General features: G+C 40.9%; 1 protein-coding gene and 1 long non-coding RNA gene across 2 annotated transcripts; one reads left to right on the plus strand and one right to left on the minus strand.

Moving 5' to 3' along the window:
- Nucleotides 1-6: 6 nt before the first annotated feature.
- Nucleotides 7-2,824, plus strand: LOC112888705. Its single transcript, XM_025954995.1, has 8 exons — nucleotides 7-457; nucleotides 1,305-1,388; nucleotides 1,520-1,554; nucleotides 1,648-1,759; nucleotides 1,914-2,002; nucleotides 2,139-2,247; nucleotides 2,332-2,472; nucleotides 2,556-2,824. Exons 1-8 carry the CDS (start codon nucleotides 203-205, stop codon nucleotides 2,631-2,633), a joined length of 903 nt encoding a protein of 300 aa, XP_025810780.1. The 5' UTR covers nucleotides 7-202; the 3' UTR covers nucleotides 2,634-2,824.
- Nucleotides 2,825-15,421: 12,597 nt separating this feature from the next.
- LOC112888689 lies at nucleotides 15,422-16,628 on the minus strand. The gene is made up of 2 exons (XR_003227904.1): nucleotides 15,708-16,628; nucleotides 15,422-15,587 (listed from the first exon to the last, which is right to left on the minus strand). It is a non-coding gene; the product is annotated as an uncharacterized LOC112888689 (long non-coding RNA).
- Nucleotides 16,629-17,440: the final 812 nt, after the last annotated feature.

Below are 17,440 nucleotides of genomic sequence, written 5' to 3' on the forward strand. Positions count from 1 at the left end.
CCGAAGGGAGAAGCCCATTTTTTTTATGGATCATCATTGGCACTTCGTTGGTTTGTTCGTCCTTGGCCACGATATCCACGACCCCGCAGTAGTCTCCGTCGACTTCGGCGGCACGGCTGCTGAGACAGAGAGAAGGCGCCACAGAGCGCGCGCGAGACGGCGAGGCGAGGCCTGACAGGCTGTGCCCGACCGCTCTACGGCAATGGAAGAGGAAGCGCCAGCGGCGGCGGAGCGCGGGCGCCAGCTGCCGTGGCGCGGCACGGTGGCCGTGCAGGCCGCGCTGTGCCTGGCGCTCTACGCGGCCTTCAGCCTCGGCGAGCCGCAGCTCTTCCCGCGTTGCGGGGGCGGCAACGGGGTGGACGCGCTCGGGCGGGGCGCGCGCGGCGGAGGCGTCGCCTTCCTCAGCGTCGCCGGCGGATCCCGGGCGCCCGCCGAGCAGGCCCGGCTACTGAGGCAGGTCCGCGCGGTTCTACTCCCTCTCCAAGATCCGGTCCCCTGGCGTGTTGTTTGGGCTCTCTGTGTTCTTCGTGGTCGTGTTGCTTCCGCCTTGTGGCGAATTGGCATTGCCGCATTGCATTGCTTCGTTTTGCGCTGCGCTGCATTCTTTTTATCACGGTAAATTGGATCACCGCCGAGTAAATCGCCCATCTAATGTTGCAGTGACTGGTAATTCAAGTTCGAAACATTAGGAATTGTTGGTTCGTGGTTTGTTGGACCAACAGAAGTCATTCGGAGTGAAGATGTCATCGTTGATTTGATTTGCTCATTTAGTTGCCTGCGCGTACTCTCGTGCTCCTACATAAGCGGCGATGCTTTGGCACCGATTCACGCGGTGATGACTTGCACATTTGCAGCAGATCTAAGACTGCTATTACTCTGAGTCCTTGCGTTGGAGCTACCTGGGATGACGGCACATGCAGCATGCAACTTTTCTGATGAGGCACATGTGCCAATGTGCCTCCTGACTGACCATGTCTTTGCTGAATTGTGTTGTATTCTATTCTTACTCCACTTTATGGACTGGTTAATAGCACAGTGCAGTATGTGTTCATATAGTTAAGTGAACTTAGTGAGTGGTTCGGTTTGCTTTGCTACTCACCCGTCTTGGCAAATGTTGCTGTTGATGTCGAATTAAGCAGCGTGAAACTTCTACGTGCTTGGTGTGGCTTAGAAATGTCTTGCTGCCTGTGATTAGATCGATTGTCAATTGTGCCGTTTTTGTTGGCTTGAAGAAATTGCACAAAAGAAGTACACATATCTTATGTAGATTTGCTATTCTGATTAAAATTATATTTTTTATGAAGATGGAGGCTATTGCAAAGGTTTATGAAGTCAAGTTCGTGCTGGATGTCTCTCAGTCTGGAGAGAATGACCCACTTCGGCAAAATGTAAGTAACTAACTTGCGCTAATGAGATTGGAGTTATGTCTAATGTGTTTCATTGTCCATTACTAATGTAGTAGTTAAGGAATCTTTTTTGTAACTGAACATTGTTAAGTTGTTTCCTTTTTCCCTTTCAGGGTTCCATGTACCCCCTAGCTCTGAATATACCCTGGTAAGATAGTTGTCCCTACACTTACAGCCACTTCTAATAAAATTTAGCTCTATAGTGTACATTATGGGACCAGCACCATTGCTTTTCTGTCAGGTATTCCACCATGTCATCGCACGGTCGTATACTCGGTAACTTTGTGAAGAAAGTGAATATGTCGTACGATCAGGTTCTAGATATCATTGGTCTGGATACTGGGGCTTTGCAGGTATTACACCTTGAGCAACTTTGAGTTTCTTTTTTTTTAAACGAACTTTGATTTTCTTTTGGGATCATGCCTGTCTGATAATCAGCAGTACATCACATTTGGTACGCTAACTTTGATAGATTCTTAGCCACTGATTTGTCAATTTCTTTACAAGGAACCTCTACATGATGGAAAAATAAGCACTTTATATAGGGAACAAACTAAATGGTTGGAGCGATCATTGGCACTTACCAGTGGTAATTGGTAAGCGTTTACTACCAGTTGTCCCTGTTCATTATGCATTACCTTCTTTGTATAATTATTGGAGAAGCAAATATTTCAGTCTTTACTACAAATTTTTTGTGACCATAATGTCTCACATTCTTTTTTGTTAAGACAGGAAAATAGTTGTTGGATATAATCCATTAGTTGTTTGCAATGAGGCAGAAGCACCGGAAATAATGAAGTTCTACACACCGTTTCAGCGTATTTTCACAAAATTTGAAGTGGTAAATTCTGTTCTCTTTGTTGATGAGAGTTTCTTTTTCCAAATTAATGATCTCTATAACTTAAAATCTCTGTATATGATACAGAACGCATATGTAAGCACGGGTGGGCTTTGTGGATACTTCCACCGTGACAATTCAATGTTGTACATTGGACATCCCAGCCATGGTGGTGACCAAACAGGTGTAGATGGCTTCTTCCTGCACAGAGTTACACCCCTAGAGATGGTGAGCTTATTTATGGTTGTATGCTGCATATCAATATGAAACCTTTGGATTCCCATGTAACTTTCATTTGCGAACTTTGGCAGGAGTCAATGTTGATAAATGTACAAGGCGAGGTGGTCCAGAGATCTGTTGTTCACCAGCATGGAACGGGAGCCATGTGAATCTCATGTCTTTCAGTCTCTGTTCAGTCATGTCATAGTGCAGGGCACATAAAATTGTATTGGACACATTCAGCTTTAAAATTTGTACACGACACATTTCTTTGTTTGCCTGTTCCAAGATAAACTTGGTTTTTTGTAAGGAATTTTGAGCAGATCTCTCTATCACTTACAGATAAACAAGCGTTAAATGCCGGATAATGCAGAGTGCTGAGCGCCATGTACGCGCGCATCAACATCGCCTACTTCCGGTTTGGCACCGGATGCATCCGCTTTCTATATAAACACGTAAAGTCTAAAGTCCAACTTTAATCATTTTACAAAAGATACAAAAGCGACGTTTTTCACACATATAAAATTTTTCTTTTGGCACCTTTTTAATGGAAACGAAATCAAACTTGAGAGTTTGCGTGTACACAGAATTTGGATGCATTTACATCTGCTGAAAGTTTCAAATTATCTAAAATCTGTTTAATTCGTTCTTATAATGAATATTCATCATTTTTAATATTTTGATATTTTTACTGGAGATGCCCTGCAAGAGGGATTATTTGCAGTACTGCCCCTGCAGTTGGGTCACTGACGTGCGGGTCCGATTCCACACGTCTAGGGATGGCAACGGATTGGGCAAGGTGCGGGTAGAGTAAATACCCGCCCGCGACAATACCCAAAACTCTAAGACATACCTGTACCTGCGAAATCTAGCGGGTAGAATTTTATACACGTACCTGTACCCGGTACCCACGGGTACGGGTCAGGTTTCGGGTACCCATCGGATCTATTAATGATAGCATAAATAACATATCCAACTCTTTAGAATGCAGGAAGTTCCTTCAGTTCTGATACTTTGTATTAGGGAAATTTATGTATCCTCGTGCGTCCTGTTCATAATGCTATTGTCAACCTTCATAATTCATCTGAATGCTCGTTTTGATATTTCAAATGGAATCCTCTTTTGATGGTTATATTGAGTCTCAATAAATATTTCCTGACTTGCTGATTGTTTCTCTTCTGGTTATGATTCATCAGTATTGGTTTCATACTTCTTCTAGATTTGTATGCATCGTTATATTGAAGAAATCGCACAAATGATGTGGTTGTGGCATGGGCAGTTTGCATCAGTATGCACCCTATATTTTCTTGCAAGAATTTTAGGGTTGTTTTCTTTTTTTGCACACTTAGATCCACCTTTCTTTTGTGGTGATCAGTTTTAAGACTCAGGAGCTCCTTATGTCATGGAGCATTTCTGAACGCTTACGCACTATCCCTCACCTTTGCAGGATCAGAATTTGCTTTTTTTTTACACACTTAATACCCACGGTTAATTTCCTACATTCTGGTAGTAGAAACATGCCCCTCCTGTTGCTTTGGGTTTGATGATTACAAACTGAACAAAGTAGATAGATTCAGTGTTGGCAATTGTAGCATAAAAGAAAAAACATTTGTATTAACTGTATGGCAAAGCTAGTCACAGCTACCAAATAAAAATAGTCTGTGTAAACTGTATAGCAAAGGCTGGTTAACAGAGAATTTGAACTAGAATGCGAACAACAAGCATACTATGAATCAAGGGCGGGCCCACCTTGAATCAAAGGTATTAAGTTGAATACCCATTATTTTTGTATATGTAGTATTTCTCAAGTATATGAAGGAAAAAGAATAAAAAAACGAACAACGAATACGATAACGGGCTCAAAATAGCCCAACTTACTCTCCCCACCAAACGGTGCATGTTCCCCCTCCCCCACACCCCCGGCCCACGAGCCCCCACTGGCCCACCCCACTCGCAAGCCCCTGCCAGGTTGCCCCAGTGCCCTCCCCATTCCCCCACCCCGGCCCACATGCCCACACGGCCACACCTGCCCTGCCCTCCAGCTCGGCAGCTCCCCAGGCTGGCAACCCTAGGTGGGGTGACGGCGGCGGCGCACGGCGCGGCGGCCAGCGGTGACAGGCGGCGAGCCAGCAGCTGAGCGGCAGGCCGGCAGGGGCGGAGCCGCGCCGCTGTGGGCTGCCTGCTGCTAGGGCCAGGCTCTGGCTCGCCTGCTCGGCGCGTGGCGGCACGGTGGTGCCTCGGGCCTCGGCCTCGGTGACTAGGGTGGCAGTGAGCGGCACAGCGCACGCGTGACTGGCAGCTCTGCATCCAGCAAGGCAGCAAGGGGCAAGGGCAACCAAGCCCTTAACCTTGAAAGGTTTGTGAAAATTCGTCCATAAAAATTATCATTGCAATTTACGAAATTAATGATAAATTCGTAACAATGTAGTATTGTAATGAGGAAAATATTTATGAAACTCGATTGTTTGTAATATGTAAGTTTGAATTATGAAAAGGAGGAAGAGTAGCGTTACCGCTACTGATTTGATATCTTTTTTGAAAGAAGTGCTGCAAAAAAAGATAATCTGAGCCAGAGGTTGTTTCTCCATCTTCCAATGAAAACCAGCTGGAAATGATGGTATTTCAAAAATCGAGTAACAGTGGGGCGAACACAGTGCCTCCTGAACCAGTTAGAGTTGAGCAGCGGTAGCCAGTTCAGCCCCCAATAATCGAAGATGATAAATCCATGCATGTTGATGAATCCGAATCCAGTAGCAACGAGAATGATGATTATAACATAGGGCATGATCCTTGGTTGAGGGCTCCTATTTCTAACTATCCTGTCAATGATCAAGATTCAGTTAGAAGGGCGTACATCGCATTGGGGTCCATATCCACCAAACATGAAAAGTGATAACTTTCCGCAACATGATTGTGGAGGCATACGCCGATTCCAACCAAAGTGGTTTGACGAATTCAAGTGGCTAGAATATAGTGTGCATAAAGATGCTGCATATTACTTTATTTGCTATTTGTTTAGAAGAAAGCTAAAAGAGAAGTATGATATGTTTAGAAGACCTCGAATATCCATCCGCGAGTCTTGTGCCTCAAATACTATAGAGTTTAAGGCTGTATATCTTGCTCTCTTGACATGGTCACTTAAGTGCATAAAATATCTTTTGCGTCAGGGGTTGGCCTTTTGTGGTCATGATGAGGGAAAGAATTAGCAGGATCAAGGGAATTTAGGAAACTTTTGACATGGTTTGCAGGTAATTTTGAAGAAGTTAATAGGGTGGTTCTTAGAAACGCTCCACTTAATTGTTAGATGATTGACCATAAGATTCAGGAACAACTTATTGCTTCTTGTGCTCATGAAACTACCAAATTTATTATAGAGGAACATGGTGACGAATGCTTTGCTATTCTTGCTGATGAGTCTCATGATGCATACAATCAGGAACAATTGGCTCTTTGCTTGCGTTATGTCAATAAAAAAGGAGAATCTGTTGAGCGGTTTCTTAGTCTTGTGCACGTCAAAGATACTACATTATTGACTCTTAAAGAAGCAATTTTAGTCCTTACTTATCAAATATCAATTGCCTTTATCCAAGGTGTATGGTCAAGGGTATGATGGAGCTAGTAATATGAAATGTCATGTTAATGGTTTGAAGAAATTAATTATGGAAGAGTCCCCTTCTGCATATTACGTTCATTGCTTCGTCCATCAACTTCAGTTAACCCTTGTAGTGGTTGCTAAAGAGAATATTGATTTGTCAAGGGTTTTTTGGGCAACTTGCATATTTGTTGAATGTTCTAGAGATGTCTTGCAAGAAGGTCCGCATGCTTCGCATACCTCAAGCTGAATACATGATAGAAGCACTGAAATTGGGTGAAATTGAAACTGGCCCAAGGATTGAATTAAGAGATGGGTTTAGCAAGACCAGGTGATACATGTTGCGGATCTCATTATAAAAATATTATGCATGTGATGCATTTGTATCCTTCAATCAAGAAAGTTCTTTTTAGAGTTGGAAAAGAAGGTAAAGGGGCTGACACATTAGGAGCTCAAATTATGCTCAGAGTATTTAACTTATTTGAGTTCGTTTTTCTACTCCACTTGATGAATGAAATATTTGGATACACAAATGACTTATACAATATTTTGTAAAATAGAGAGCAAGATATTGTAAATGCAATGGATCTTCTTGAGTTCACAAAGGTAGAATTGGATGTTTTGAGACAAGATGTTGGATGGGAAGAATTTTTTAAGACGGTCATTTCTTTTTGTGAGAAGCATAAAGTTAAATTTGTTGACATGGATGGAAAGTATATTCCTATACAAAGATCAGCTAAGTTCTATAGAGGTACCACTAATTACCACCGGTTTCATGCTGATATATTTTTAGATGTCATTAATAGACAACTTCAGAAGGTCAATAATAGGTTTGATGAGGTAAACACAGAGCTACTTAGATGTATGGCATCATTCAGTCCAGCTAACTCCTTTTTTCCCTTTAATGTTGAGAAGTTGGTTAAGCTTGTGGAGTTGTATCCTCGTGACTTTATATTTGAAGAAATGAATCAACTTCGTTTTCAACTAACTCGCTATATTGCTGATGTGAGGAACGATGACAACTTCAAAAATTTGTCTATGATGCTAGTTAAAACAAATAAGATAGTTTGGTATGATATTGTGTATAAACTTCTAAAGTTGGTGCTAGTTCTTCTTGTTGCAACTGCTAGTGTTGAGAGGATCTTTTTTTGAAATGAACACTATCAAAAAACAAGTTAAGAAGCAAGATGGGGCAAAATTTTTTGAATAATTGTTTGGTCACATTCATTGAGGGAATTTTTCTTGCAAGCGAAGGATGAGGATATTATTAAGTATTTTTAAGCTATGAAGAATCGTAAAGTTATCTTTTAATTTGTTAATTTGTAAGTATTCTTATCAATGTCATTTGCTATTTTAGAATTTATCCTCTATTTATTTCAGATGTTCCCACTATGATATGTTGATCGTTTAGTGTTCTATTATTTATATGTTGAATAAATTCAAGTTATGAACAATATATGTTGTCGATACTTCATTATGTGCTATTAATATATAATATGGGCAGGGGTTGAGCTGTCAAAAAGAAATTTACACCATTTGAAATTTCGAATACCCACCTCCTGAATCCTAAACCCGCTCGTGCTATGAATGAGTTTACCTCTGTAGTCATACAACTGTAGATGAGTTTCGGGAAATTAAACAACTTAATTTCTTTCTTCGCTTCTAATGCTTATCAGAAAATAGAGATATACTGCTTTGAGATTGAATTTGCCTTTTTTTCCCTAAAAAACAACCATACGTCCATACCACAAGATGAAATATTCGATTTCTTGGAGACAAAAAAAAAAGAGAAACATCTGGGAAATGTCCGGAGAGAGGAGGCAAACGTCAGGGAAGTATTGTGACATGCAGTGGATTGGCAAGATGAAAAATAACTTTAGATAAACAGGGAATCTTCTGGAATACAAGATATGTACTCATCACAGTAACATGAAACTTTCTAATTTTTTTTGGAAATAATATTATTTTAAAAGAAAATTGCAAAAATGAGTAGCAAATTCTCAAAGTTACAAATTTAGTGGTCTGTCGGCTATGCAGTAGCCGATAGAAGAGGCCGACAAGAGCATATTGGCCAGCTGATAGCCAATAAGCGATCTGCATGGCCTCCACGTCAACCTCCATGTCAACCTATTGGTCAGCTGACGGGTTCTATCGGACCAATCAACTCATTTATATTTATAACCTTATCCTCTACATGACAAAATTATATGAACTCAAAATATTTTTCAGAATTTCTAGAATTAGTTAATTGTGTATGCATTGCTTAATTCATATTTAATTCATGTTAAGTCCAAATTTCATGACATCCTAGCAGTTTTAAACAGCATCACATAGCCACATCAAGGTAACACAATTGGATTCATGATTTTAGCAGCTGTAATTTATTATGCATTTTTTTTAAAAATACTAGCTTTAGGTAAATAGGTCAGAAATTGCACTGACAAACAACAGCCCCATGCCAAACATTGATTGCACAAGAAACACAATTAAAGCCTAGACTTATCAAAAATAGTTTCATGATTTTTGGATTTAATATGGATTAACTATGAATTAAGCAAAGCGTACACAATTAACTAATCCTAGAAATTTTGAAAAATATTTTATGATTTCAAATAATTTTGTCTTGTAGAGGATAAGGTTACAAATATAATGGAGTTGATTTCATTTAAATTGGATATATATTTATTTTTCCACGATTTTTATAAAATCTTGAATGCACATGTACTAGCAATTTAGCATGCATATGGTGTTAGCTAGCTTAGCTTGTTGAACGGTATCGGCACTCGAAGGGCCGATCGTCCCAATCGGCGTTTGAATGGCCGATAGGTCAATGCCAGCTAACCTCTCCACAGACATGTCAGATCCATGTAGGCTTGTCGGCTGCTGAATGACCGATAGACTGTTATTTATACAATTTTCATGTTTCGGTACCCGTTTCTATACAATTTTCTATTAAAATAATATCATTTCAAAAAAAATTCCGAAACCTCCCAATCACCACAATTAATGGAAGAACAAAAAGCAACCTGAGGAACAAAAGGGAAGCCTTAGAACTTCTGGCGCCCCCATACAAACTCCTATAAATTACCACAGTCCAAGCAAGGATACACAAACCATGATAGAATGTGCAGATAGTGTATTCTTTCTTTTGACGTAGCTTGGAGAAACCTGCAGAAAACAACCGGTGTCATGCTTAACTTTCTAGCTGGTCTCCATCTCACTATTGACTGATTCAGCTGGCACAGGGTCATTAGCCATGCTGCTACTCGGCAATTTTTATGGTTCAATGTCACTAGCAGTGTCTCCACTCCAGTGAACACACCATGGACTGATGATTTTCAGCATGGTGGCATAAATGAACTACAGCAAGTTTTATCAGTCCATTGGTGATGATGAGATATTTGAAGCTCCGTGAACTGAGATTCACAAAATCAGCATCAGCACTGCCATAATCATGGGAAAGGACTTGCATCCCTGATCCATCTCTTGTGAATCCAAAAACCTACACATCCCTCTGTTCAGATCAAGATGGCCTTCTAAGGGTCAGGTACCAGTGTGGAGCCCCTTAAATGAAGCTGCAGATCATCAGCCTTATTGATGGGCCCAACTATTTCAACTCTTTTACATACTGTCAAGAAAAGAATTTAGATACGCGATCTCACCGGAGATAGCTGACACCCCTCCATGCCTTGATCCTGTCGTCCTCAATGCTTTTGCACATTCCTTCAGCAAACTGGAGCCTCTGTATATTTTGCGCTCATCAAACCAGAGCATCCTAAGCATTCTGTGCATAAATGATCAACACTGGTATACAGAATTTGCCTCGTTGGAGCCTCTGTTTAGTTAGCAACAAGCCAATGAAGATAGGATCATTGTATAGATCTGAGCTAATACAAGCATCCCAAAGCACCAAATCGCCACTTAAACTTTTGAATGCCCTTGATAATTTGATCTGTCACAATTTCAAATTATGAAGAGCATTCAAAAGTTTAAGTGGTAATTTAATTTGATCTGTCACAACAGGTGAATGGGATAAGCAGCTAATCCATGATTCTTTTTGGCCAGAAGATGCTGCAGAAATCCTCCGGATTCCAATTGGTGAGCAGATGGATTGATTGGCCAGCATGGTATTTTGATGCAAAAGGGCAATTTTCAGTTAAATCAGCATATAAGTTTGTTGTAGAAGTGAGAGAATAGTACAGGACATGACACATCATCGTCAAGGAATGAAGTAGGTGATGTGGGTCAGTTTAATTGGTTTAAAATCTGGCAACAAAGTCCTCAACAAAGTCAAGATGTTTATTTGTTGATTAGTCCATGCCTACCAGTGAGGAGAAATGTGGTAAGACGAGGTGCACAGCTAGACAGAGTATGCCCAATTTGTAAAAGGCTTGATGAGGATTGTGGGCATATTTTTTTTCAAGTGTAAGTATGTTAAGCAATGCTGGCGCTCCATGAATATGGAAGACGTCAGAGTTGAGTTGATAAAATGCCAGTTGGGGAAGGAAACCATGAACAAGATATGGGAGCTGGTGAAGAGCAAACAATTGAAGGTCATTGTGTTCTTGTGGAGATGGTGGTCGGCAAGGAACAAAGTGAATGATGGTGGGAGGCTGCAGTGCGCTGCTGAAATTCAAGGTTCAATTAACTTTCTTCTTGTTTGAATTTGAAAATTGGTGGTTAATGGGAAGAAAGTTCAGTCCCCTGCCATTCATTCATGGAAGCCCCCATCTGAAAACTTCTTACAGATCAACACTGATAGCACATATGATCAGAACACCAGAACTGGAGGTTGGGGCTTTGTGGTGAGGGACAGTAAAGGTGAGGTGCTGCTGGCCGGGGCTGGTAAATTTATGCGAGCAGCATCGGTTATACAGACTGTAGTAGTAGCGGCGCTCAAGGCTATTCAGCAGGCTGCTCAACTTGGAATGACACACATTATTCTGGAGGCGGATGCTTCTGTCCTGGCAATCAGCTCTTTGCTCCATAGGAATTGATAGGACCTTATGCAAACAGAATTCTCATCTTGTATCGTCACGCTATGTAATAGATCTTGTAATATGGTAGCTGACTGTTTAGCGACTTATGGAGCAAGCACGTTGGCCATTGCCTCTGATATGTGTATGAGTCAAGCCCCTGAGTTTGTAAGAGAGCTCGCATCCGGCGATTTGCCCCGAAGCAATGTTTAATACAGTTTTGCTTTCCAAAAAAAATTTGATCTGTCACAAAGTATAATATAGAGATATATAATTAAGAATTGAAGCAAGAAAGAGGAACATTTATAAGTTTGAGTTCAAAGTACTAGAAAGATGCGCAGTTCAATATAGTGCTAGGCAGAACAAGGATAGTTGTTACAACATGCCATGTGAAAAGGTCAAACTGGAGAATGTAAAACAGGATATAGTACTGAACTGTTTCCACCTTGCCCCTAGGAAAACCAGTGAAGTAGATAAAGACCATAATTGCAACCCAGAGGTTATTTGTCAGTGGCTTTAACAAGATCCACGTAGAACTAACTTTATATATAGCTAAGAGAAACACTAAGACACCCAATTGTGCATGGGAGCATGGCAGTGTGAAGTCCACAACCCCACATGTCAAGCTTGACCAACAATAATTGTCACATCACCTACTGCCACGTCAAAACTTCCCTCATGGAATCAGAAAACAGAAAAAAAAGGGAAAGAAGTACATATAGAATGAGAAATCTTTCAAAATAATTCGCCAGGGAAGCAATAATCATGGAAAGTGCTAACTTATAAGAACACCTGGAATGTCAACTGGTCATGAGAATTGGCGAAACCATAGTAAATGTACTCATATCGCCGAGCATATGGTAGTCTCTACTCTCTTCGCAGCCACCCCCAAAGTCAAAGACATCAATGCTGTAGCACCTAACAATTGACCCACTGGTGCAAGGATTAGTGTCGGGATTCAAAATAAATTAAAAAATGAACTCACGTCTCACATGCATGTAAATCTGTAGTAGCTTTGTGTTTAGTGGAAAGTCCCAACCTTTGGACACTGAAGCTGAATCTCCTGGCCAAATGACATGTTTCAGGTCGCCGTTGCTTATGCTAGGTTTAGCCTGGTCATGGGCAGTGCTTAAGTTTGGAAGCCTCGAGGGTTAGGATGAGATGGCATTTCAAAAGAATAGTTAAATAGATGGCAGGAAGGTATTTTTGTCAAATCCTCTATCATCTAAAGCAGGGTCATAAACTTCTTAGAAGCAGAAGAATTTGAAAGCTGTAGGGCAAAGCTTCCATTCTCGAAGAAACTAGCCAAGTTTTCAACACTAGGGGTGGGTACTCACGAGTCTGGCAGGAAGAATGTCATCATACTGACTGCTGAAGCCCAAGAAAAGAGGGGCTCATGGGCTGGCAACTATTGTGTCAAGGGGGAAGTGGGAGAATTGAGGATGGCAGAATGTTTAAGAACATGAACATCGACACCTTAAAGAGCATCAATAGAGGAAAGGGATGCTGACACCATAACTATTGTTCGCATATACTCCCTCCGTTTTTAAATATATGGCGTTTAAAATATTTTTGAACTAATTAGCTTGTCCTAAACAATTACAACATTTTTCAAGCCAGCCTTAACAAAGGCAGCAGTTGAAGTTACCAGGAAGGAATCCTTTACAAAATACATAAAGGACGAAGTAAGGGATGTGATACCGAGTGACTGCATTATCTTTTGATGGGAAACTAGTGGCATGGACCTTAGTATTGTTTGCTATAGGTTACAAACACTGCTTGGAGGATAGATGTGGCTATGGCAACACTGACTTTTCGTTATTGATGAGATCTACTGCTGCAAGAGAAAGATAGTCAATTCAATCCTATAATTTCATCAAATATGGCACATGGAAATAATAGTGTGCTCCAAAGAAGCAAATTGCAGAACTAAATCCATGTAAAATAAAGACATCCGGTGTCCGAAAAAATATATATGTAGAAGAAACTTTAAACTCGATGGCATGGAAGGTGTTTCCCAAAGCTTTTGTTACTTTGCTCCTTCCATACCATTACCTATCTACTAATAGCTTTTATGAGCGTGGGAGAGGTAATGTGACAATCGATAGATCGATTGTATACTATCGACATCTGTTGAGTTGTGTTCCAAATTCAGTTGCACAAAAAAGGCCGACTTGTGATGGAGCATAGTGGAGGCCCGTCGCCGGAGGCTTGGGCCAGAGCGATGAAGCAATCCCCTCATCAGTGGTATAAAAGGTTTGATTCATTTATGTTGTCACATGGTTTTAAAAAGTCTAAATATGATAGCTGTGTTTACATCAAGGTTGTGGATGGATCACCTATATACTTGCTATTATATGTTGATGATATGCTGATTGCTGCCAAGAGCAGGAAAGAGATCACTACATTGAAGAAATTGTTGAGTAGTGAGTTTGATATGAAGGATCTTGGTGCTGCTAAGAAAATTCTAGGTATGGAAATGACTAGAGACTGAAAAGCTAGTTTATTATTTCTTAGTCAGCATGGTTACATTGATAAAGTTTTTCACCATTTCAACATGCATGATGCAAAGCCTGTTAGTACTCTTATTGCACCGTATTTTAAATTATCAACTAAGCAGTGTGCTAGTACAATTCAGTATATTGAGTACATGGCAAAGGTTTCTTATTCCAGTGCTGTTGGTTCTTTAATGTACGCTATGGTTTGCTCTCGTCCGGATTTATCATATGCTATGAGTTTGGTTAGCAGATATATGTCTAATCCTGGTAAAGAACACTGGATGGCAGTTCAGTAGATTTTTAGGTATCTCAGAGGGACGGCAGATTATTGTTTGAAGTTTGGCAGAACTGAAAAGGGACTTATTGGCTATGTGGATTCAGATTTTGCGGGTGATTTGGATAGGTGAAGGTCGCTCACAGGTTATGTGTTCTCTGTTGACAGTTGTGCGGTGAGTTGGAAGGCTGTTTTGTAGCCTGTTGTTGCTTTATCTACCATAGAGGCGGAGTATATGGCTATTGCTGAAGCATGCAAGGAATTGATTTGGTTAAAGGGTTTATTTGCTGAGCTTTGTGGAGTTGATTCTTGCATTAACCTATTTTCTGACAGTCAAAGTCTATATGTCTCTCCAAAGATCAGGTGTTCCATGAGAGGACAAAGCACATTGAAATCAAGTACCATTATGTTCGTGATGAGATCCAAAAGGGTAAGCTAAAGGTATGCAAGATAAGTACTCATGATAATCCTGCTGATACGTTGACAAAGCCTGTCCCTGTTGCTAAGTTTGAGCTATGCTCAAGCTTAGTTGGCTTATTGGATTAGCCCAAGAGGCTGTTTGGCGCTAGAAGTTTTTTTTTCTTTTTGATGTGTTCAGGATGAAGGATTTATTTATGCTACAAGAGGATTTTGTCTCAAGATGGAGTTTGTTGAGTTGTGTTCCAAATTCAGTTGTACAAAAAAGGCCGACTTGTGACGGAGCGTAGCGGAGGCCCGTCGCCGGAGGCTTGGGCCAGAGCGAATTATATATCCGATTAGGGTTTCCCCTTGACTATGATCTTCTTGTAAGCCACCGCACGGCGTTGTAACCCGACTCTTGATATATTGAAGTTCTTGCTGGCTAGCGCCCGTGGTTTTTCCCTTCCGCATTGGTTGGGTTTTCCACGTTAAATCTCGTGTCCCCTTTCTGTTTGATCTGTTTACTTTCATCGTTTATTCATCATCGTTTATAACAACATCCAGTGAAAACAAATAGCATCTTGAACTTCTCATACACTTGCTTAATTTTAAAAAAGATGGGATATCATCAAAGAGACAGATAAAACATGGCACCCCTGTAACTTGTCCTTGTTATTCATCACTGCAGTTGATAGAAGTTGAATGTTGTTGCTGCACACATTTGTAGATTGACTATAGTGGTGAATACTTATTATTGTTTGATGGTTGCAGCAAGGGCAAGAGGTCTAGATTTGGTGGCAGTGAAAAGGGTTTAGAAAAGGGTCTAGAAAAGGGCAGAATGTCCAAAATTTACAAGCAGAAAGAACAAATAAAGCATCTATACCAAAATGATGGGTTGTCTCATGCAGTATATTAAAGAATCCAACATATCCTTAAGATTGGACATTTGTGACCAATTATTTATCTCCCTCTAGTTTCTCCTTAATCTTCTTGAGAAGGGAGTACAGTCATCATGGGTTGTAATCAATTCATTTTCCTTGCAAGGATACGTTGTATAGCTAAACCATTGCTCACCAAAATTTAGAAGCAAATCATTTTGGATTTGAAACGATGCAATTAGTAATCAGAAATTTGGAAGTACTGAGAGGGAAAAAAGGGAAAGGAATCATACTGGGACATTTCAACAGACATCAAAAATCAACGAGAGCAACACAGATCATAAACAAATGTTGATATGATGAATTAATCAGCATATAGAGTACACAAGTTACCTGTCGCATGCCGTGGTAAAGAAGAAAGTATGCGACAACTAAGGCATCTTCTTTCCCAATTATGGCTAAGATTCCCTCAACAGTTTTGTACAATACTCCAGTCTCCAAATCCAACTGAAAAAAAAGAGAGTAAAACAAATGCAAAGACCAAAGGAAAACACCATATGGAAATTGCACAAATATCTGAACACCCAAACTTGAACAGGTGGATGTTGGTTGGCTGCCGCTGCTCACCTGTGGGAATAGGCCACCAACCCAACACCACACCGCTAGTTTTCTGCTGCCACTGCCATCCTTTCAGACGCCACACAGTACCATTGTCTGCAACTGCCCTCGTTTCCCTTTAAAAGCGGAAATCATCGCCCTCTTCCATCACTGGTCCATGAATTGGGATGCAGTGGTGCTGCTCTTTCACCACCATGTCACCATTGCAGACATCAAACTGACCGGTAGGACTAAATACCTCATCATTGCTAGACGAGTCAAGAATATTAATGCAAATACCTCATCATTGCTATACAAGTCAAGAATATTAATGTAAAAGAAAATGCATCAAATTCCAAAGCAAAAGGAGCAGCCTGGAGGGGGGAAAGAAAGCAAAATGGCCAATACAGTGTTCCATTATTGTCCTAGATGGAGAACTCCAGTTTGTCCAAACAATACCATGCCTCATTTCTCAAAAAAAATTCTGTAGTCGTCACAGCACTTCATCAATGAGTTTGAAGAAATTTGAAGAGTACAAATAGCACTAAAATAGAAATAGGCTATACTCAAGAAGAAAATGGTGTTGACAGTATGGTGTAGAGTTCCAAATACATGACCAATTATGGATAAAACTTGCAGCTTGGACACTTCAGGAAGACATGTACTGGGACATTTCAACAGATACCAAACATCAAAGAGTAAGCATAAATCAGAATCCAAGGTGTTCTTGCAAGCGTTACATTGAACCAACAAACAAGACAACAAAAGCCACAGAAATGTGGCTAACTACAGACGCAAACATGTTCTTGCAGGCGTTACATTTAATGATTGAACCAAGAAACTATTGGCCCAATAGATCACTTTCTCATTAACCACACAGCCACAAAGGCAGGTTTGCGGTACATATAGGCCAACCATGGGTAGGATACTTAGAAGCTAAGCAAAGCATCTAATAGATAAGGTGCACATAGGCACTAGCAAAGCATAATTGGTGAGAAGGTGCACGTAGGCACGAACCACCCACAGACAAAGTGCTCACAGGCACTACTAACACATTATTCTCTCACCATCAGGACTTAATTCTAACAGAAACAAGACAACAAAAGACACAGAGATGTGGCTAACTACAGACGCAAACATGGAACACTAATTATTGCACTGCCACATATGCCAGATTGAGCTATCCAGAGGCGGTGCTGCCACCCAAGATGCATCCCCATAGTGGTTGATTGATATATCATTTGGGAAAGGTATGGGCAAGACCTCATGAGAGCTAAGATCAATGGATAGCACTCTCCCATTTGTGACAGCTCCGTACGTCATCATCAGTAACATAGATAGTATTCCTCCGCTGGATAAATGATCCATCCTCAGCTGGGAGCACCACGGGTTTGTTGGCGCCCAAGAATACTGCGTAGCTCCCAATGTCATCGGTAGGTACCAGATGATAACCCTCACTAGACTCAAGAAGAAATACCTGGGCACTCACAGCATTCACATCCTCATAATTACGAAACAACAAGCAGAGGTAGATGTTGTCTAAGCATTTGAACACATGGCGGCCATACTTGCCCCAAACAACCATGTGACCATTTTCTGCTACAGGAACATCCACAAAGACCATGTCATGTCCGAGTGGACCACCAAGCTCATCAATCACTACCGTGTTTGCTGAGGTAGCTCCAATGAAGTGCACACAATCACAGAAACACACAGACCTCATGATGTATTTTTCAGTGCCTGGGTACATGGCCCATCTATGC

This window comes from Panicum hallii, chromosome 4 (assembly GCF_002211085.1).
Source record: "Panicum hallii strain FIL2 chromosome 4, PHallii_v3.1, whole genome shotgun sequence".
In the NCBI taxonomy this organism is placed as follows: domain Eukaryota; kingdom Viridiplantae; phylum Streptophyta; class Magnoliopsida; order Poales; family Poaceae; genus Panicum; species Panicum hallii.